The 23,025-nt window shown below is 41.8% G+C and overlaps 1 protein-coding gene across 2 annotated transcripts; it reads right to left on the reverse strand.

The window, feature by feature from the left end:
- Positions 1-19,644: 19,644 nt before the first annotated feature.
- On the reverse strand, positions 19,645-22,560 carry LOC105917297 (keratin, type I cytoskeletal 13). 2 transcript variants are annotated; one of them, XM_012852065.3, is made up of 8 exons: positions 22,033-22,560; positions 21,668-21,750; positions 21,418-21,574; positions 21,172-21,333; positions 20,899-21,024; positions 20,089-20,309; positions 19,966-19,979; positions 19,645-19,876 (listed from the first exon to the last, which is right to left on the reverse strand). In XM_012852065.3, the coding sequence occupies exons 1-8, from the start codon at positions 22,447-22,449 to the stop codon at positions 19,827-19,829; spliced, it is 1,230 nt and encodes a 409-aa protein (XP_012707519.2). In that variant the 5' UTR covers positions 22,450-22,560; the 3' UTR covers positions 19,645-19,826. The 2 variants fall into 2 exon arrangements, with proteins under 2 accessions (XP_012707519.2, XP_012707520.2); XM_012852066.3 differs by having other exon boundaries at positions 20,080-20,309; positions 22,033-22,556.
- Between the last annotated feature and the right edge of the window lie 465 nt (positions 22,561-23,025).

A 23,025-nucleotide genomic window follows, 5' to 3' on the forward strand; every position in this document is an offset into this window, starting at 1 on the left:
AACATACTCGTCACCAATTAAACCTACACACATTATATTTCCAAAGGTATTTCTCTTGTCTGCTTTTGCACAGATAAACTTGACTTTCATCTCTGTCTTAAACCCATACATTTTCTTTTTATAATTTCGGCGCACCCTTTGCAGCTATACTGGCTTCACTTGTTCTGAGAAGGTTTTCCAAGAGGTCTGCGGGTGTCTTTTTGGGGAGTTTGTAACTGTTTTTGCACCAAAAGCATTTGCCAGGTCAGACACTGATGTTCCACGAGAAGGCTTGGCCCCCAGGTCTCTGCTCTAATACGTCGTCGGTGTTGCATATAAACAAACTCGCATGACTGCGTTGACGAGGGAGGCTCACATTTTTGAGAACAAAACAGTGCTATATTTGATATTGTGAATTTATAGTCAAGAGTTCCTGACACCTTTCCATCAAGATGGCTGCTGTGTGTGTGTTGGGGCAGCATATATTTCCAGCATTGTGAGAACCCATATTGATAATGTCGGCCTTTATATCTGCTACTGTATCTCTTGTGAAGCTGATTATGCCGCCTTCAGCTTCACTTTAATAGGAAGAGCTTTAACTGAGGGCTTAAGAGACAACTCTGAAACTTACATTATATTTTTATTTGTTTATGGGTGGGAGGTAAAGACAAAAATGATACGAAGGCCAGTCTGTTTTCTGCTTTTTAATGATTTAAAAGTGTGCATTTAGTTGGTGCTTCTGCACCTTTTTCCAAACGTCGTTGTCTCAGTTTTTGATCTGAAACATGAAAGTATGGCAAAAAATAGCAAATACAGAAGAATTACATACAGACAAATGTGTTTTTTTTCCCCAGCAGTTTAGCTTAGATTTGAAAATACCTTTTCCAAATCCTGCTTGTTCCATGATGGCCAGAGGTTGAAAGCTCTAAGGCTGCATCTGTGTAACAAGTGACAGGCCGAGCAGCAAAGGACAGTCAGGCACAGGTAAGAGTCCAAGAAATGTTTCTTTTTTTTTTTTTAAACTTGGATAAATTATACAAAATCAATATATTGGGCTCATAAAAGAGGTCAGAATACACAGATTTATTAACCTGTAAATTAAATCCTACATTTAAAGAAAGCTATGAGTGTAGACAAATGTGTTATTGTCTATTGTAGCAATGTAATATTTGATAGATATTACCCAATTTGTGTGACTAACTGCAGTCATTAAAAGCGTATTCTTGTTGGTTTGTGATTTCTAAACGGTAATTCAGAATGGAGGTGATGCTAGTGTAAATATAAATGTGTGGACTCAATACTCAGCGGTTTGGAGAGTGATGAGCTTGACTTTCTTTCACTTAATAAATGATCGTGTTAAAGGACGTTTTAACTAACAATCGCAACAAACATTAGTTTCCAATCTCTAGCCTATAACAGGAGCAAAATTCAGAGTAATCGGACTCATGAGTTTTGCTAAATATTTTTTAATTAAATTGAATAGGGATCAATTGCAGATGGAGTAGGTGAGGTTTCCAGTATCAGTTATCTCTACCCACCCCATGATGCTGAGAATCCCAAACTGGATCTTGAATCATCTAAATAAACACCTTTCCTAGCACTGAAAACTGAGCCAGCAGCAGTCGTAGAACCATCTGAAGAGCAAAGGTTAGTTCATGTGATCTTTAAAAGCAGAGCTGTTCAGGTCGAAATGGAACAATTTCTGCCGCTGCAGGAAAAAAAAGACCAAAATTCATTGAATACGTGTTTTGACCTTTCAGGGTATATAGTACATACTGCAGACGCTGCCCGCGACGTGCATGCACACATCAGCGCTGCAATATGGACGATAGAAGACTGCAGCTTGGTCTGATGAGTCACTTTTTTCTGCTTTCCTCGTTTTGATTAACAGGGTTCTTTGTTGCTTGATATGGAAAGGCCTTGTAGCAATATGTACCATGGGGAAAAGCCAGGATGTTTTCATGTGCAACATTGTTACGGTTGCAAACCAAATATAACCCTGCATAGAAACGGTATCCAGTACAGAGAGTGACCTTTCCTCTCCTACACAATGTATTCTCTCTACCCATACAAAGATAGTTCAAGGAGACCAACAATGCAAGCCCTCTAGAGTTCCCCAGACCCCGGGTCAATCTACCATCTGTGGGAAGTAATACGGAAGTGTCATTCCACTCCAGCTGCAACGTACAGATGTAAAGTTTCTGCTACTGACAGCTTGATACCAGGCAACACAGCAGACCTTCAGAGACCTGATGGACTCCGTGCCACAATGTGTGTCACAGCTAATTTTTTTCATAGTGTCATAGTGTTTATAAATGTCAATAGGTGTCTCTTTAGACTTTGTTTTTTTAAAACAAATTTTCAGTTTGCCGAACTTACAAGTACTGGACAAACATGTCTTGAAGAGAATGTTTTTTTTTTTCTTTTTTGTCCAACAATCTGCAGCTTGCAAATTTAGTATGGCAATTCTTCAGATAGATGTTGGCTTGTGGAAAACTAATTCATCATATCTCTTTGGAGACCAAAAAGAAAAAGGTCAATGTTCTCCAGAGCACCTCCCTTCGCTGGAACGAGAAGTTTTAGGAACTGGCAGTACTTGTCTGAAGGAAAGGGTCAGTGGGAGAAAAGCACATGACACAACCAGAAAACGACTCGGGTCAGGAGATTTTGTTTTTGTCCGTTGGAGCTCTTAACCCCTGGCAGCATGCACAAAGAACTTTGCAGTCATGCACTTAATGCTATGCAATGCTCTAAATTTATAGAATTATACTTCAATAGTATGATATATGTGATATTAGGTTGGATTATTATCCACATCTGTAATCTTAAGTAGCTGGTTGAGTCAAGATTGTAGCTAAAAGCAGTTTTAGGTGCATTTAGGTAGTTCTCCTGCACATGCAAATCAAAACTTTTTTTCAGCAGCTTTATGTAGTGAATTAGTATGCTTAGAATTAAGTAGAACTGTCCGTCCGTCCGTTGTCTTCCGCTTATCCGGGGTCGGGTCGCGGGGGTAGCAGCTTCAGTAGGGAGGCCCAGACGTCCCTCTCCCCAGCCACTTGGGCCAGCTCCTCAGGAGGAACACCAAGGCGTTCCCAGGCCAGCCGGGAGAAATAGTCCCTCCAGCGTGTCCTGGGTCTTCCCCTGGGCCTCCTCCCGGTGGGACGTGCCCAGAACACCTCTCCAGGGAGGCGTCCAGGAGGCATCCTGACCAGATGCCCGAGCCACCTCAACTGGCTCCTCTCGACGTGGAGGAGCAGCGGCTCTACTCTGAGTCCTCCCCGGATGACTGAGCTCCTCACCCTATCTCTAAGGGAGAGCCCAGACACACTACGGAGAAAACTCATTTCAGCCGCTTGTATCCGGGATCTCGTTCTTTCGGTCACGACCCAAAGCTCGTGACCATAGATGAGGGTAGGAACGTAGATCGACCGGTAAATCGAGAGCTTCGCCTTTTGGCTCAGATCTCTCTTCACCACAACGGATCGGTACAGCGCCCGCTTCACAGCAGACGCTGCACCAATCCGCCTGTCGATCTCCTGCTCCATTTTCCCCTCAGTAGAACTGATCAGACAAATTGCAAACCAGCTCCAATGTGTCTGACGTTTCAGCTAATGGCCTCCAGATGGCAGTGTTGTGATGTTAGAAACATTCAGCAGAGCTTGCTCTGTAAATGGATCCAGACTGCACCCCAGTGATGCATACCACCGAGACACATAACAAGCACCATGCGCAGTGAGTGTGTAACACTGTTTTGTGGGGATTTCCTGCTGCTCACCATCCAATTATCGCCATTTACTGTGTTCAACTCACATTGTCATAATCCCCTAGTTAAGTTTCTCCCTCCCTGTCAAAATCCAAATTCATTTAAAAACATAATCTCTATCAGTCGTTTATCATCTTAGCTCTTATATTTTATCCTAAATGCGATACACTGAGGAAGTTTCTGTTAAAGGTAAAAATGCAAAGAAACCCCCCAGAAATTGTGCTGACTATGCAAGGTACCTTTAGCAGCTCCACAGCCCACTTAAACCATATCTTCCCTGGCTGAAAAATGATTGTCACCGGAAGCAACATCTGCCTCTTTGAGGGTTTTGCGGTTCAAATATGTCTCTGGAAGTGTGGATTCCTATCTGTGAAAAAAGCCAGCCTCTGTGTTCAGGCAAACTTTCAGCTGGGGGCGGTGTCACTGTGGTGGAGGAGAATATGTCCAAGATCTCAGTGCTCTGTTTGTCCTGTTGTCGTCATGCAAAAACAAAGGAAACATATGTGGGGGACCTGAAGCTTGTTTTATGTAACTGCTCCGATGAAGACTCTTTTTTTCAAAGTTTTATACGGACCTAGGGCAACACTTACTGAATTAGGAAAAAATACAGCCATACCGGTAGCGTCAGTGGCATTTCTTTTTTTTTTTTTCTTTTTTTTTTTTTTGTGAGGGAAAGTTTGCCTCACTGGGCCTCTCAGGGTTTTTGAGTTTGTACTTTTATGGAGTGGTTACAGCCACTCCAGGCTTTTTGTATACTGGGAAAGATTTAAAGTGAATTTCAAGATAAATGTACCTTTTTGAAACACACAGGGTATGGTGTATCCTGGTAATCATCAGCACCTATGATGGGGGAAGTTTTAGTGTCACTGTATAAACACGCTGCACTATAATTTTCATTGTTCTAGACCGGTGCAAAGCTGCTGTTTCAGTCTAGCAACAGCAGTAGACTTGAAGGTATTTACTGCCCTTATTTGTAGTCTTACGGAGGGCGTGTTTCTTTAAACCAACCCTGCCAGTTAGACTCCTTTTTTTCCTCTGGCACCCTTTGCTCCCAACAACAAGGTTAAGTAATAACTGATTACACTCTGGAATACAATGGACTGAATAAAAAGTGTACTTTTAAGGTTTGAATACACCATTGGGAGGATCATCCGGCATGGAAATGTATGAAAGGCCACATCTGTTTCATGCTTGGCATGGTCTGAAAAGCGCCGACTGTGGGTTTGGTCCAGGCTCTACCTCTCATTCATTCCTACTCGTCGCTGCAACAGGGAGCTTGAAAACTTTCACATCGAGGTTCGATGCCGTGCGGTGCTCGACAGCTTTTAGCGAAGAGGTTAGGCATTCCTCCCAGCGTGTGATTCAATCTAACACTCCTCCAGAATAGAGCCCCCCCCCCCCCCAAACTGTAATCCAAGTAAAAAAATGCTTCTTCTTTTTCCAGCCCTTTAATGTCCTCCTTGACCCACTGACATCAACATTCCTGCTGATATGCATGCTGCCGGCCTCCCGTTTAACTCTTACAGACATGACTGATGCTTTGACAAACGTTTCACTGATATGAAAGGTTAATTTGATCTAGTTATATGTAACACTGAAATGAACCAGGCCTGCCAAAGAAATATTTTTGCTAAAACTCTTCTCTTCTGACAAAAGGCGACTCGCCAAGAGTTTATTGCAAAGTAAGGAATAAAAATCTTATTGGCTTCATGGTTTTGGAATGTGTTGGCTTTTCTGCCTCTTTGTCCATCTCTTAAATAGACATACATTTTATTTATTCTGTGTGCTTCATCATAGTTCTGGTAGTTCCCTTTGATAGCCATGGCAAAATATCAGCATTTGTTTTTCCAGCCATAAAAATTCATAAAATGAGAAACAAAAAATGCATTGCAAGAAGAGCACTTTAAAAAAAAAAATGTCAACCAACAAAAAGTTTCTAAATTGGGGCTTCCATTGGCAGCTGGAACTTATTTTTAAAGGCTATGTGAATAATGAGAGCATAAGTTTAACAAAATGTTTCTTTTTAAAAGCTAGTTACTGAGATATCTAAAAGTTCTGAATGAAATTCAAGTAAAGCTCGCCCGGTGAACGCTGGAGATAGGCACCAGCAACCCCCGCGACCCATGAGGGATTAAGCGGATCAGAAAATGGATGGATGGACATATATATATATATATATATATATATATATATATACATACATACATACATAGTAAGCTATTTTTTTGTCCTGTGTCTTTACAGATGTGACATTTTTTTTTTCTCACAGCACTAAACAGCAAGATGCCAACAGGAAAGGGTTACAGATAGTACAGATGTTTTCCCTAAATGACAATAAACAGAAATTGCATGTGAGACTGGAGCTGAACTTTGGTTATCTGTCAAATATGTGGCATCGAACAAAAAACGTCTTCTCTTCCACTCCCATGCTTTGATTCTCCTGCCCCGGGCTAGCCTGAAAGGAAGCTGTAATGGACAGAAGTTAGAAACATGAGAGTTAGTAACTTGACACTGCTGCTTGTCAAACTCCCTAATGTGGCCTTGTCAAACCATTTTTTTCTATCAGTTAGTGGACCTGGCAGTTCATTAATCCAGTTAAATGAGCCACAAATTTAATTAATATCCAGCTCCCTCAAATTGTGCCGATTACCATTTAAGGAATTGAAGTAAATATGACTACCACTCATAGTTGGGGGGTAAATTGTTACATAAACTGCATGAGAATATTAAATCACAACATTTAAGTAACTTTAATAAGTAACAGTTAACGAAGAAAACATTTCATTAAATTATAGTAACTGTAAAAAGAAATATATTACAATTTGTGTTACATTTGATTTTTTGTACTACTAAAACAATATAGAAGAAGAAATCTTTCTTTGTCATTGCAGTTGTACATTCCAGTGAAATTTGTCTTCTGCATCCTTTGGGGAGCAGTGGGCAGCTATCACAGCACCCAGGGAGCAATCTGGGGCTAAGCGTCTTGCTCAAGGACCCACAGTGGCAGTCTGCGGGGATCGAACCGGGTACTTGCAACCTTGTCAGAGTTCAAGCGCGCTGCTCTAACCTTTATTTGCACCTTTTGTGACATCGACACTGGTACTTAAAGGGATAGATGTCTAGATTTCCAGGTACAAGTGAATACATCGTGTGCCATTTCCTCCCAGTGGCTGGGTACACTCAACGGGCAACATAGAGAGATGAGAGCAGCACTGTATTACATGACTAAACAGAGCTGTATGACACTAGTCTATGCAACCAGACAACTTGCCATAATTGAACTTTGTTCATATTACAGTCCTAGCATATGAAAGCTGAAGCCAGAAAATACCGGTGGTTAAATGAGACACCCTGCTATGGTGAGAAATGTAATCACTTCCTGCCATCTAGCATGTTAGCTCAGTTTTTTGTTACTCAACGTTTTCTGTTTGTTGCCACATTTGTGTTATAAAGCAGCACTCACACTGGTTGGTGATTCTTGTGAAGAACAGACTTTAGTGTTGTAGTCACTACATCACTAAAAAAAAATTACTTCAATAAGAAAAGGGCAAGCCAAACATAGCTGGGCATCTGGGAAAACAATTAAAGTTTTGTGCAATGTTGGCCTTTCGTCAAGGCAGAAACTCTTTTATGTCATTAAAAACAATTATATCTGAAAATGACCGAAGTGGATATTTCTGCCAACTTAGTTTTTATGTTTGCATCTTCATGGCAAAACACAGGTTTAGGGTCCGGCCAATGCATCAGTCTGCGACGAATAACGCTGCGCTGACGTCACAAGTGGCACCATTGTTATGGACTTGACCATGTGGTGGAGTAAATATTAATGTTATCAGAGAGGTGCTGATTTCTACGGTGATGTTTTTGATTGACTGTTTACATTATGTGTCTAAACACCATTTAAATTGACAAATTTACTGCATCTCCGATCGTATTTACCATATATCATTTCCTGTCCCTAGTGGAGGAGTTCAAGTATCTTGGGGTCTTGTTCACGAATGATGGGAGGATGGAGCGGGAGATCGACAGGCGGATTGGTGCAGCGTCTGCTGTGAAGCGGGCGCTGTACCGATCCGTTGTGGTGAAGAGAGAGCTGAGCCAAAAGGCGAAGCTCTCGATTTACCGGTCGATCTACGTTCCTACCCTCATCTATGGTCACGAGCTTTGGGTCGTGACCGAAAGAACGAGATCCCGGATACAAGCGGCTGAAATTAGTTTTCTCCGTAGTGTGTCTGGGCTCTCCCTTAGAGATGGGGTGAGGAGCTCAGTCATCCGGGGAGGACTCAGAGTAGAGCCGCTGCTCCTCCACCTCGAGAGGAGCCAGTTGAGGTGGCTCGGGCATCTGGTCAGGATGCCTCCTGGACGCCTCCCTGGTGAGGTGTTCCGGGCACGTCCCACCGGGAGGAGGCCCAGGGGAAGACCCAGGACACGCTGGAGGGACTATGTCTCCCGGCTGGCCTGGGAACGCCTTGGGATTCCTCCTGAGGAGTTGGCCCAAGTGGCTGGGGAGAGGGACGTCTGGGCCTCCCTACTGAAGCTGCTACCCCCGCGACCCGACCCCGGATAAGCGGAAGAAGATGGATGGATGGATGGCATTTCCTGTCTTAACCTCCGTTTTGAGACTTCAAAGTAAAAGCATACGTGGAGCATTACAAACATTACAGGTGGTTCAGATGCTTTTTCCTTGTTTGTTTTTACAAGCTTAGTTGCTCCAATACATTGAGGTGCAAAGGAGAAAGAGCGCTTGGACGATATAGAACGACATGACCTTTCAATTAAAATGTATATGTATGCGGATTTTTATTTTTGCCGAATTTAGAACCATATGATATTCAGAAGTTTGATTTGATAACACTCCAAAAGGCAAAATGACAAGTTCTAGAGAAAACAGAGCAGCATCTGAAAAATGACATAAAACCGTAAAGCAAAGCGGAACATTTTCAAAAAAATTGTCTCAAGCAAACTATAATTTAAAAAAAGAATCCTCCCAGTTATTATATTCCAAATACAATTAAAAGATTAAAAGAATGCTACTCCAGACCGGCGTCTTAAATATAAACAATTATTAAACATGTGCCTGTCAACAGCCCGTTGAAACATGTTTGATCTGGCTCCATTCAAAGAGCTGTAAACCCATCTCTACTCATCATGTAGCAACTTAAATTTATAGCATCTCCCACCTTTAATACCTAAGCTCCCAACATTTTGAACAATACTCTAGTTTCATTGCAGCAACTGCTGTGAATCTACATGGTATGTTCCTGCAGCAACGAGTATGACTATAAAAGGTGATAAAAGAATTAGTAATTGGTCCAAATCGTTTTGTAGATCTTTTTATAGGTGGTTTCAGAGCAAACCTTTTTATACCTCTCACCTGGATCTTACGGTTTTTCTATTTAAGGAAAATATTTGGATGATACCCCATTAAATAGCAATGTAGATAGACTGGAATGTTTGTCAAAAAGTTAAAGTTGCAACTCATAACCATTTGTTGCCTTCAAAACAACTAAATATATATTTATATATATATATATATATATATATATATATATATATATATATATATATATATATATATATAAATGTGTGTATGTCTGGAGCATGTAACAAAAGTAATTTCCCTCTGGGATTATTAAAGTATGTCTGATTCTGAATCTGATTCTGAACAACATTTTTGTTTCAATTGGTTTTCCCTGCTGAAATGGCACGTCATAAAAAGCAGCAGAAACTATGTTGTACTAGAAGTTTAGATACCAGGCATATCTGCCGGTGAATGTCACAACAATCCCTCATAATTACAGCGCAAATACCTAGAGAGATTTTTCACATTTTGTGTCTCTTGTTTAGAATTTATAGTACAGACCAGACTTACCTGGAACAAACTCCCAGAGGACAGCAAAACTGAAAGAGAATGAATCAGAGGAGCAGTGAAGGGGCCCTTTGTAATTCTGGAGGAGCTGCAGGGATCAGCGGCTCAGTTGGAAAAGTGTCTGACTAAAAAAACAATTTGTTTACGCACCCTTCAATGATTGCACATTTACAGATAGGTTCTGCTGTATTTAGCAGGAACATAAACCTTAAAATCAGCTGGAGAGGAGATGTGGGTAAAACTGTTAAAACTACACAATATGCTGTTTTAAACTAAGGTTTTTGAAACAGTGGATTCCTTTTTTTGTTTCTGGATTTTGGACCTCTCTGCATTCATGTTGTGTTGTATTTAGTTTCCTTTGTACAACTTGCTGTTTTACTTTGTAGTAAGTACCGACATCCTTTGCTTCTTTTCATTTCTCTCAGTTAAAAGCAGCCCTGCTTCCCCTTTGTTTATTATCAGGATTGCAGGTACTTCCTTGGTTCCTTTCTGTTTTCTTTTAATCGGTGGTCATTTGAGATCTACCTTGCCCTTGCCCTTGCCCTGCTTCTATATATGCAAACACGCTACTGAATTGTTTGTATTTTGAGCTGCTGGATCATATCTTGGTGGCATGTTGAGCTTCAAAATGCAAACAGAACAAAGAAAACAAAAGATAAAAAAAACCCAGTAATATAAGATCTGACAAAAAAAAGTCACCGTCTTTGTATGTCCAGTCATCATTGTCGTCTTTAACATTCCTTTATGACCTTTTGCACGGCTGAGCCCTGTGCTATTTCTAAATTGTTGGTATTTGCTCCCATTCTTGGACGCATTCTTGGCTGCGTCCTGGGTGTAAAGGGTCTCTAAGGATGCTCTTTGGCCGCCTGAGCAGGCTGGCTGAGTAGATGTCTTCAATCCTAGGCAGATGGAAACCGATGAACCACTGTGCTGTTTTGGTAACCCTCTGCAAGCTCCTATTTTCCTCTGCTGTGCCGTTTAAGTGCCACACTGTGCAGCAGTCAGCGTGGACTCTATCGTTTATCAGTAGAATGTAATCAGCAGTTCTTTGGGCCGACCGCACCGTTTGAGAGTTCACAAAAAGGAGAGTCTCTGCTGGGCCTTTTTTTTATCAGTTGTTTGGTGTTGAGGCTCCAGGTGAGATCATCCGAGATGTGGGCCCCCAAGAATTTGAAGCTGCTGACCCTCTGCACTTGCATACCATCTATGCTCATCCCTGGATGGATTATCCTCCTTTTTTTCATCTTTCTGGGGTTCTGGATGAGATCTTTCTCCCTGCACCATGTTGCCAGTATTCAAACCTCTTACATGTAGTCTCCCTCTTTGTTGTTGCCGATGAGGCCCACATTGTATTAACTTTTCCTTTTTGATTAGTTTCTATGCTCCTTAAAGTCCGTTTAAAGCCCAAGATGTGCAGAAACTGTTGGCTGAAAACTGTACTGTTCACTGCAGCATTCCCATAAAGGCCAAAGATTGTTTTATTATTTCATTTCTATCATGTTTCGGCTTTTTATTTGTTCTATTTCTATGGTTTTTTGTTGCGTACTTTGAATTACTGTGTGCATGAATGGTGCTGCACAAATGAACTTGCCTAGCCTAGTCTTGCCTTAATCATCAATAATTTGCTATATTTTATTTTGTTGAGAAGAAATGCCAAGGCATGTAAAATGAGTAAAGTTTGACTCACGCACTGGTTTACCAACCTCTAATCATCATGTCTAGAGGTAACCTGCCTTAACTTGTGAGATGATTAAGTCAGTCTCTGGTCAAAGAGAATAGTATCGTCATCATCCTTTAAAAAATATACTCATAACAGATGACATGGGGATGAGAGGCAGGTACATCAAATGGAATGTTTACCTGCTCTGTTAGATCACCGGTGATTAAGAAATGGGTGGACTCTGCATTACGCCACTACTGAGTGAACATGGATTAGACCACACCCGTCCTCCTATAAACACCTGGTGCTCAAAGCTGCCTTTGTTCCTGTTTCTGCCATTTTGGGTGTTTCCGTTTCCCACTTTCCCTTGATGACACATGCCGGACTTGCGACATAAATCCAATCCCAGCAGCATTATTGTATTGTCTGACTGAAACTCCTTGCATCTTTACCAGCGCCTCTAAAGCATATAAGATTACATTGCATTCTTTTTTTTGCAAAAACTCCATTTGAACTTGCTTTCTTTTACATTTTTAACCACAGTTTATTTAAACATGTTTTGAGTGAACCAGACATTATGAGGCTAGCTAAGTTCAAAAGGTACGCTAAATTGAATGCAACAATTCTTGATTTATTTCGTAATTTCTTTGAATCGTAGCAGATGCAATCAAAAAAAAGTAAAAGCTGATAAAAATATCACATTTAATCCCAAGTTGATTCCATGAAAAGTAGATCAAAAATGGGACGCCAAGCACACGTCACTTAATGAAATCAAGAAGTCCGATCAGGAGCAGAAGAAGAACCCTTGACTAGCTTACCTTGTCGTGGTTTCTCGTGACATCTGCTGTTTATGTTTTTTTTATAATTATCTTGTTACTGAAAAGTGCTTTATAAATAAACTTGCCTTGCCTTGCATTTTAATTTGATACCGTTATTGGCTAAAAAAACAACCTTTGGTAGGTGGGCACCAGGTGTGCTTCATTCAGTGCAGAGAGTTCTGCTACATGTCACTTCTTTCCCCAAAACGGATTCAATAGGAGCAGTCCCTGATTGATAATGTGCAGAACTAGAGTGCTACACATTATCAGTCTGGCTGGCCAGGTTAGGTCTGCTGTTCTCAGGAACAAAATCCTGGGTAGAGATAACAGGTATTTTTTACTCTGCAGTACTTCCTTTTCTCTTTTGAATCGTACACTAAAGACAAGCGAGACAATAGGGAAATCTGCACATCTCTGAATGGATCACTGTGGTAAACGGTGAACCAAAAAAAGTGTGTCCGCGTTGGCGAGGCCCAAGCCACTCACAACAGCAGGCAGGGAGATGTATGTGTGGAAACCATCTTTTCCAACAACGATGCATCTCAGTCCTTTAAGGGTACATTAAATATAGTCAGAAAAGTGTTATCTTTATATTATTGATTATACTTGTTTTAACATGTTCAATGCAATAAGACCTTCAAAGTGCAGAAATTTGTCTGTGGGCAAATACCAGGAGCAACTCTTTGATGTGTAAAACCCTCAGCTGTCAATAGACGATGAACCACAATCATGCTACAGCAACAAATAAGATCACACGAGTTTATGAGTGATTTGTGAAACCCAATGCTACAACAACTACCACTACCACTACTACTACTACTACTACTACTACTACTACTACTACTACCACTACTACTACTACTACTACTACTACTAATAACAATAATCATAATTAATTAATTTTGGTCAACACTATACTTTTAAAGGGAAATTGCCAAAAGCTACATTAAGGATGAAACAAAAAGAGGAAAAAAAAAGAAGCAAGACACAACACAGCTTAAAATTGTGCTGGTGGGCTTTCCTGATCAGAACAGACCTCACAATGGTGTCTTTTTAAAACAGAGCACAGTCTGGAAGTGCTTTCCACAGCCTTAGGGCAGCAGCAGCAACGACTCTATCGGCCATCGTGTGAAGTCTGGTTCTTGGCTGGCAGAGGTGTTTGTGGAACGGGTGTTTCCTGTTGAGGATTATGTCGTGAATTCCTTGAGAATTTGTAGAGCATTCAGTATCGTCCATTGAACAAGTGAATAGTACTCTGTACTTGCCAATAACGTAATCCAGATGTATAGTTTAGATGTTGAAGAGGTTTGGTCTAAGAACTGATTCCCAAGGTAGCACACCAATAACAATGTGAAGGATGGATTATTTATATGTATACTCTATATATTATTTATTCTTAGTAGAAACCATCCCAAACTAAATTAACTTCATGGTTTACCAATGGATTGCAAGAATGGAGTTGTTTAAATGTTTGAGAACTCTGAAAAAAATCATTTTACATGATGAACTTGGTCACTCCGATGTAATTTAACAGTTCACTGTTCGCTGGTGAATTAATAATTCACTCAGGGTTTTATTCAGGGGCAAACCTTGGGCATTAAAGCAGAAAGAGCGGCTGCATTATCCCACGAGCTGAGTGCTGATTGATCGCTTGGCGACCATGTCTGCAGGCAGTAGAGACACAGTTCAGCTGTTGCACACATGTGGACGGTTTCTGCCGTCTCTTTTGGACCTATGTATGTAATGTGGGCCTTTGCATGTCCCCTCACTTAAAACTTTCCTGTGCCTTTGGCTTCACTTAAAATGAAAAATGGGAACTGAAGGCTCAAGCTTCACCCTTTAAAAATAACACGCTCCAGAAAGAAGCTGTAGCTGTGTAGGGGTGGAGACCTACCATTTAATGGTAGGTCCCCCCCCCCCCCCCCCCCCCCTACCATTTACGTGACGATTGAAGATCTTGTCATTTAATATGCTTAAATTAAGTCCAGATTTTATAAATATTGATTGCTCTTTTGGACCAAAAAATGTGCTGGCCAACTCAATTTATTTATTAATTTATTTTCATTTTTGGGCAAGGAAATATTTAAAAAGTGCATGCTTCTGCCCCCGTTTTTTGTGGCAAATATATGTATAAGAACACACATAAACATCTGCTTTTTTTTGGATTAGTCCAACCATTATTTTTAATTTGCAACACTTAAAGGAGCCATGACAATAAATTAAAATTTTCTGAGTTTTTTTGGGGGGTATAATATGATCTGTTGTGCACTGATGAGGCTCAGTCAAGGTCAAAAGTGAATACCGTGGTCAGCTTTGTTTCTTTGCTCAAAAGCGGTCAGATCAGAAAGCAGGTTATCTTTCTACGTAATTCATATTCTCCAATCAGAACACACCATCAACCAAACAGCCTTCCCCCTCCCCTCATCCCCACAGCTGATGCAGCTGCTGTGAGTCGCGCTAGCATGTCTGACGGCTCCACTTGAGAGGAGGAAGGCAGAGCAATGAACAGACGGCAGCCCCAGATCAGCCTCCCTGTATCGGCTCGAACAGACAGTCGTCGCAGAAGCCGCAGAGCGCCATTATCCCATATTCAACCTCAACCTAACTTCACAGCTGCATGATTTTCCTGTCGCTGCCCGGGAGAGTGAGCTCTCCTCCGCAGTCACCACAGTGAAGAGCTGGCAGCCAGCTGCATAATATTCCTGTGTCACGGCTGTGCTGCTGCAACGAGCTCCCCGGCGCGGTCTATGTGCCCGTTTATTTCTGTCCCACTGTGTTGAATCGAGCTGCCAGGTTCAAGCTTTTGATCAACTTGGCCTCGCCTGTCCGACATCCTGCAACATAAACATACCCACTAGCCATAAAAGAAGAATAATGGATTTGTGAGGGAGTGTTGCGCTGAGAAGCGGGGGTGTGGATGGAGGGGCAAAGTGGTGTGGGGGGGACCGCGTTTTACAGGTTTTCCAAATATGGTTGTATCCAATCAGAGTGAAGTCAACTTGGTAGAGCTGCATATCATTACTGTACCCAACCCTTTTAATGAGGAGGGACATTTGGCCTGACAAAAAAACAAGCTGACGTTATTTATTTTTCAGGAAATTCTTCTGGAGTATTTACATATGGAGCAATATAAACTACATGAAATGGTTTATATAATGATTTCATGGCACCTTTAAGGAGCGGGGATTCCTAAAGGATTTCTATAGGTCTCCTTGGATAGAAATCCTTTTTTGTTTTTTAGCAATTAGAATAATATTTAATTTTTTATCAATTAGCATAATAATCTGAGGCTGCCCTACGGCACACTTGGCAGTACTGTTGCTTTCCTGCAAGAAGGTCCTGGGATCAAATTCCAGCATGGTGTCTGCATGTTCTCCGTTTGCATGCACGGGTTCTCTTTGGGTACTCTGGCTTCTTCCCATAGTCCAAAAACATGATTACTAGGTGAATTGGTCTCTTTAAATTGTCCTTAGGTGTGAGTGTGTTTGTGCATGGTTGGTTGCCCTGTGATAGACTGGCGACCTGTTCAGCATGGGGACCGCCCAGTGACCATTGGAGATAGGCACCTGTGACCGTGCAATGGTGAGCAGGTGTGGACAATGGATGACTGGATGACAAACTGAAGATAAATACATTACTTTATAGCTAGAGTCAAACTGGATGGCATTTAATCAGTGAGAATGCTATACAGCATTCTCACTTATTGTTTTCCTGTTTTTCTTTATTATTGTTATTCCGTCGGCGGCTAACTACTCCCGCATACTTCAACCGATTTCAACAATTTTGGTATCAAAACGTTCGGCTCGTTCCCGGCATGACTGCTTTATGTCATGGTTATGCTAACTTTTACACTTTTTAAAATATTTCACTATTTGTGCGATTTTTTTGGCTGTTCCCATTGAAATCAATGCAAATTGATAAAAATGTCTTCCAATTCTTCCAATTCTTTCAATTCTTCCAATTCTTCTAATTGTTCTAATTCTTCAAATTTTAATTTTTTTTTAATTTTTTCAAATTCTTCAACTTCTTCAAAATTTTCACATTCCTTCACATTCTTTCACATTCTTCAAATTCCTTCAAATTTTTCAAATACCTTCAAATTTTTCAAATTCTTCACATTCTTCTATTTCTTCTAATTCAATTTTTTTAAATTCTTTAATTTTTTAAAATTCTTCAAATCTGATTTCAATGTTTTTAAGCTATTTTTTCTCTTCTGCATGGATCTTCTGCATCTTCTGCTCAAATCATTCTGCCGATTAGCATTCTCACTCGCTTTTATGCAGGAACAGCTTTTTCCAGTTTAATTAGCATTTTGTATTGTATTTTTGTATTTCTTGACATAAATAATAATTTGACAGCAAAGGCAAAGGGCACAATTGACCAGAACAGAGCAACCCTCATCAACCAACAATACAATACAGGTCATATCACACTACATTGTGTGTAAGCAAATAGACCCACATGCTGGCCTGCAACACAGGACAACCCCTGCTGGCTCCCACCAGTAATCCACCCTTCTGCCTCACGAAACCAGCTCTGGCGCCAAGCCAGGGTACAAGATAACGCCCAGCGACAGAATACGTCCTCGTGGGGATAAGCCTGTGGTGTATTGAAATTTTACGTTTTTGTTGTTTTGTTTTTTAATATGGTGACCAAGGATGTGCTGTTACAGAGAAAGAATGGCTCAGTCACACAGTTATAGGTTAAGGGGGCTCTTTTTCACCTTTATTATTTGAATAAATGCTGAAGATAAAACTTACCTAGTTTAGCATTAAAGTGTTATAAAAAAGAAACACTTATGACATTCCAAGAGAGTGATGAAGTATCTCTTAAACAAGGGGCTTGCTCTGTTAAACGCCACTCTGGGTGAAATGGTTTCATCTTTTTTATGACCTCTGCTGCGGATTTACCTATAAAATTAGAAAGATAAGCGAAAGTACTTTGCATTAAGGGTGAAAGAGGTGCTGATCTGCAGCTCGACGGCTCCAAATACGGTTGAGCGAAGCTCCTCTGAGAGAGTTAAAAACTGCAATGAGATCTTCTGTTCTTGTTGAGCTGATCATTACTACATTGCTTGAGAATTTTGAACCCCCTCAAAGGATTTCTCTGTAATTTCAGGCGACGCTTGCACAAGTCAGATGTAGCCCGTCAGCTTCAGACGAGGCTCTCCACCAGAGAATGTCTTTGGCGTTCCGGTATTAATTTAAGATGATGAAACGGGTCAGAGTCCTGTGCTGATAACACCTGTTTCCACAATGACTCTCTTTGTTTAGTTAGTCACTGTTTGCATTGTTTCTTACTCCGTCTTTCTGTCCTCAGCCACGTGTGTGTGTGTGTGTTCTTGTTTCTAGGTGACAGGAGCTACACAGACGGGATGTAACTGCGCTGAGAAGTTTCCAGGGCAAAGTTTAGTCAACCATTTGGGTGTGTCTTGTTTGAAAAAAAAGTTTCTAGCCAAACTCTATAGTCATTTTTGTTTTATTACATTATAGTCATTTACAGTGTCTTGCAAGAGTATGCACACCCATTTAAGTTTTCCATTGATTGTTACATCAAAACAAATTTTATTGATTTTCAATTTAATGGATTTTACATTGCGGTAAAAAATATTTAGAACAAAGATAATAAAAGCAGTTTTCAAATGATGCTTCTATTTATTTTGGAAGAAAACACCCAAACCAACCTGACCCATATGGAAAAACTACCCACAAATTCAATACATTTTAATATGCTTTTATAAGAGGCTTGTTTGTCGGATTAAAAGTACCTTTTAAAAAAAACTATCCTTAAGCAGGTCTTAAACATACTTTTCATTAAGCCCCCATTGAGAAATGCAGCTTCTTTTAATTGGTCTGATCTAATATTTTAATCTTAAATGGTGTTTTTATATTAGAGGTGGAATAAATATATATAATTAACAGAAGGCTTTAAAACATCATCAGTCTGCTGATCTATATAATGGGTTTCCTTAACTAAATTGAGTTACTGAAAAAAGCTCTTTTCAATAATATTCCAATTTATTGAATGACTGTAATTGTTCCTTCAACCTGATAACCCTTGGTGACCACGACTGCCATCGTGAGTTTGATAACCTGTAATTAGTCTTCAAATTACTGAGGAGAAAGTTTGGTCCACTCTTCCTTGCACAATTGTCTCTGCAAAGAAACCGGCCACAGTGGAGGTATTTTTTTGTTGCCTTTTCAAAGAGGACTTCTTTTTAGTATTTTGGATCTGCTGCATAACCCAATTCCCCTTGAGCTTAAGGTTCTGAAATGATCTCTAGACACCGTCAGAATTTATGTTTCTGTCGTCCAGGTCCTGAAAATAGCAAAGCAGAACCAGACCATCGCACCGCCATATTTGACTGTGGGTGGGATGTTTCTTTTTCTTAAATGATGGAAATATTTCACACCACAGGTTACGACGCTCACTCGATTCAACAGGTTCCACTGAACGTGCAGAAGGTCGCTCTAAGAGTCTGAAAGCAGCTCCTCAAGATGTTTTTGGCAAACGTGACACGAGGCTTTGTGATGTTTTTGTTCAGAAGTGGTTTTAGCCTCATGGAGGCCATTCATGCCCAGTGCTTCTCCCCGCTGTTGACTCATGAACTCTGACTGTAACTAAAGCAAGCGAGGCCAGCGTTGCTTTGGATGCTCTGGCTTGTTTTGTGACCTTTTGGATGAGTCATGGATGCACTCGGGTTCACCGCTGTTCCATGTTTCCTCCATTTGTGGATAATGGTTCCCACTGTGATCTCCTTGAGTTGCTAAATGGCTTAGTTGTTCTTTCCATACTGATAGATCTCAATGACTTTGTTCCCCATCTGCTGTTGATGAGCTGCTTTTTGAGATCTTTTATCCCACTTAATTTTGTCACACAGGTTCTAGTTAAGGGACATATTGATTCTAAACTTTTCAATTCAATTCAATTTTATTTATATAGCGCCAATTCATGAAACATGTCATCTCGAGGCACTTTACAGTTTATTCTTATATCTTTGAGGGGATTCCTCTGGCACATAGGGCCACATAGGTTGATTTAGATAGCTTTTTTACCTAAAAAATGAAAAGGTGGTTTTACATGGTGTCATGCACCACTTTCTGTCAGTCCATCACATAAAGTCTCAAGAAAATTCATTGAAATTTGTGATTTTGTATGCAACGAAATTTCGTTCTGTACACACTCTGTGCATACAAAATTACAAATAAAGTTGTCTAAGTCTAAATTTTCATATAGAAAAAGTGAAAAAGTTCAAGTGGTGTGAATATTTTTGCAGGGCAGTGTATCTTTATTTGCTGAACCCTGAAGCGGCTGAGTGGCCTTTCCTCCACATCCTAATTCTTTCCAGACTCTAACTCTTAACAATTGTTCACCCTTTTCCTGACAGCCGCCTGATTACGTAAGACATTTCCTCAAAAAAAAAAAAAAAAAAAAAAGAAAACTTCACATCCCACCTCCCAAAAAGTACCGCTGCTGCCATGGAGACTACATAAACACGAAACTATGTCATGGAAAAAAAAGACGTGAAAGTGCAGTCCAAAGAAAACAGCCAAACTCTTATCTCAAACAGCAACTTTTATTTGACAAACAAGTCTCACACAAACACACACACAGTACTGTACATCAGGATTTGTTAGTACTGTTTTCCTCATCTCACTTAACAGCATTTGATCAACAGATAGCGTGTGTGTGTGTGTATGTGTGTGTGAGAACAGCTTATCCTGCCAGTCAGGTTGTCTAGCTGGAAGAGCGCACAGTTGTCGTTGTGACCGTCGTCTTTGAGGTTCCTGTTACAAAGAAAGAAGGGAGAATTATTATAGCGTTTGCTCAAAGCTATCGTGTTTGCATTGTGTTTTGACAAATCTGTATGTTTTACCTGTGCCAATTGGCCTGAAATGATTAAAGGAAGAGAGAAAAGATGAACACAGTGAGTGAGGAGACCTTTTTTTCCTTGCATTATAGTTGTATAAGGTAAAAGAAGTCACTCAACTGGGTTTACCTGGCGTCCTCCGACTCCAGCAGGCTCCTGTAGGTGGCGATCTCCTGCTCCAGCCTGGTCTTGATGTCCAGAAGCATCCTGTACTCTTGGCCCTGCGTCTCGATGCTACCCCGCACGTTGGAGAGCTCTGCTTCTAGCATGTTGATGGTGTTCTGGTAACCGCTGAGCATGGCGCTGTAGCGGGCCTCTGTCTCTGCCAACGTATTTTCCAAAGCCCCTTTCTGTGACATATCAGAAGAAAAACAAAAGTTTTTTGCTGTTGTTTCTACATGCAACTAAGTCTTGAGTGACTGAAGTCTTTTCAGTCGGGATTCTGAGTCCTCCTCTGCTGCAGCCACACCCTGGATGCAGCAGGCCAGACACAAAGGCAGGGCTGTTTGCTTTGCAGCTCCCCTCCTTTATGAGAGGATAAAGAGCAGCTCGGTTTGAATGAGATTCTGAACGTATTTATGTGTTTGCAGCAGGGAGGTCTGTTTCTGGGAGTGCTGAGTGACTCAACTCCATCTGGGCACAGAAAACCCACGGGATCACAACTTCTTCAGCCTTCCTCAAACTCTCTTATGACTTCCAGAATTCAAACACACGTCTGTGAAATGCTTTCCTAGGTAGGAGCTCCTCCCTTCCCTAATGCTCCCTTCATTGCTCCTACAGTGTCGTCACTCTCTCTCCTATTCTCCTTCTTTATCTTCTGTCTCCTTCCTCCTTTTTTTCCTGACCAGGCTTGGATGTGGGAGCTTTTGCTCACATAGGGCGACAGTCAGTGAGGTTTTAACACGTTTTCTGGGGGTTTATGGGTCGTTTCATGCTCACCATGCTGAGTTGGGACTGCAGCTCGATCTCCAGACCCTGGAGTGTGCGCCGCAGGTCATTGATCTCTGTCTTGGACGTCTGGATGACTTCTGTGCTAATGGCCACTTCCTTGTTCAGGTTCGCTGACTGAAACGAAAAAAAAAAAATCAAGACACATTCTCACGTCTCTGTAATTATGAAGATTATGTTTAAAGACAGGCTGCAGAGGGAGCAAACCTCCCCATTTACAATGTGTTGGGCTGCAATCACTTGTTTATGGGCGCGTCTCCTCACCTTCTCATTAAACCAAGCCTCCTGTTCCCGACGATGCTTATCAGTGATTCCTTCATACTGGGCGCGGATCTCCTCCATGATCTTGTTCAGGTCTTGCTGAGGTGCGGCGTCCACCTCCACATTGACTGTGCCGGTGAGCTGAGAGCGCATTGCTGCCAGTTCCTGGAAGAGGTAAAGAAAACACATATTGGGTCTGCTCTGCATCAGCGTGTGGGGGCATAGAAAAGCCGCTCAATGTCAGCCAACCTCTGCGTGGTTCTTCTTCAGGTAGGCCAGCTCATCCTGCAGGCCTTCGATCTGCATCTCCAGGTCAGCCTTGGTCAGGGTGGTCTGGTCCAGCAGGCGGCGGAGGTTGGCGATGTCGGCCTCTACGGACTGGCGCATCATCAACTCATGATCGAATCTAATCGGGTCAAAGGAATACAAATAATCAGCATGAGCAGCTACTATTAAAAAAAATGCTTGTGTGACATTAAGCGTTTTTTGTTTTTCTTACTTGGTTTTGAAGTCATCTGCTGCCAGTTTGGAGTTATCAATCTGGAGCAGGATGTGGGCGTTTTCAATGGTGGCAGCGTTGATCTGGAGAGAAAACAAACACAGGCCTTGGGATTGGTTACACAGTTCATTTAGAATTGCTTAAGACCGGTTTTGATTTTGATCTGCTGGTGAAACTGCAGAGTAAAACAGATATTTCCTCAACCCTGACTCCTCGTCTGTTGCATGAGTCTCTTAAGACCCAGAAAAGTTTATAAAAGCCTCAGAACATCAGGCTCCACATCCTACTAACTGCTCCCCGCTGATAATCATTAACAGCCCTGCAAATATTTGACTCGTAGTCGAGTCCGCCATACTTAGACATACCTTATCTTTCAGGTCATTAATGATAGCCCAGTAGTTGCTGTAGTCCCTCTCGGCTGCCGGTCCCTTCTTCTCGTAGTACTCTCTGATCTGCTTCTCCAGCTTGGCATTGGCCGCTTCCAGAGAGCGCACCTTGTCCAGGTAGTTGGCCAGACGGTCGTTCAAGTTCTGCATGGTGGCCTTCTCGTTCAGGTGGATGGTGCTCTGGTCCAGGGCGTTGGATAGCTCAAAGCCCCCTCCCATACCACCGCCGTAACCGGAGGAGACCATCCGGGCGCTGGAGGAAGAGATGCGGGGGCCGCTCCTGAAGCTCAGGCCTGACACACTGTGGGCCTTGTGGGGGGCAGCGCTGGATGTGTAGCTGCGGGTTGTTCTGGTGACGACCGAGGGGCCGCTGCCGTAGCTCTGTTGGTAGTACATGATGGGAGACTTTCTGCTGGTCAGGAGACGACGCGAGTAGAGAGGACCGTTAGGCAGCTGTGGACTGTGCAGCTCTGTGGGGTTTGATAGTGGGAGGCAGGCTGTTGATATAGTGCAGGCGGGAGGCGGGACTGGACTAGAGCAGAGAGGTGGAGAGGGAAGGAGGGAGTTTTCCTCAGGACTTTATCCCTGGGCTTGGCAGATCCACCATTTGTTTTCTTTTAAAGGCCAGGGTTTGGTTTCTTTCCACTCCTGTGAGGAAACCGTTGTGGAATGTGTGAGAGGGCTCTGCTGGTTTGGATCTCAGGGAGTATTTTCTGCATTTCGTTGCTGCCTCTATGCATGTATGAGGCATGCGTGTGTCTTTCTTAAACACCTGTAGGCATCGTCTTCATTATGCCAGTCATTTGGCATCTCTGTGCAAATAGAGGAGATGTAGATTTATTGGCTTAGTGTCCTGCCGTTAGTCAACATTAACACTACGCAGTTTGCCAAGAGTCTCTTTAGCTGTTAGGAAGTCCTCATGGTGACAAAACCCAGAGACGGCTCAGGAAATCTAAAGTTAAACATCGAGTC

The sequence above is a fragment of the Fundulus heteroclitus genome, chromosome 5, assembly GCF_011125445.2.
Source record: "Fundulus heteroclitus isolate FHET01 chromosome 5, MU-UCD_Fhet_4.1, whole genome shotgun sequence".
NCBI lineage: Eukaryota > Metazoa > Chordata > Actinopteri > Cyprinodontiformes > Fundulidae > Fundulus > Fundulus heteroclitus.

Coding starts and splice junctions, on each gene's coding strand:
- LOC105917297 (XM_012852065.3), bottom strand. CDS start 22,449: ATGTACTACCAACAGAGCTACGGCAGCGGCCCCTCGGTCGTCACCAGA. Junction 21,751..22,032: donor TTAATGACCTGAAAGATAAG/GTATGTCTAAGT, acceptor TTTTCTCTCCAG/ATCAACGCTGCCACCATTGA. Junction 21,025..21,171: donor AGGCTTGGTTTAATGAGAAG/GTGAGGAGACGC, acceptor TTTTCGTTTCAG/TCAGCGAACCTGAACAAGGA.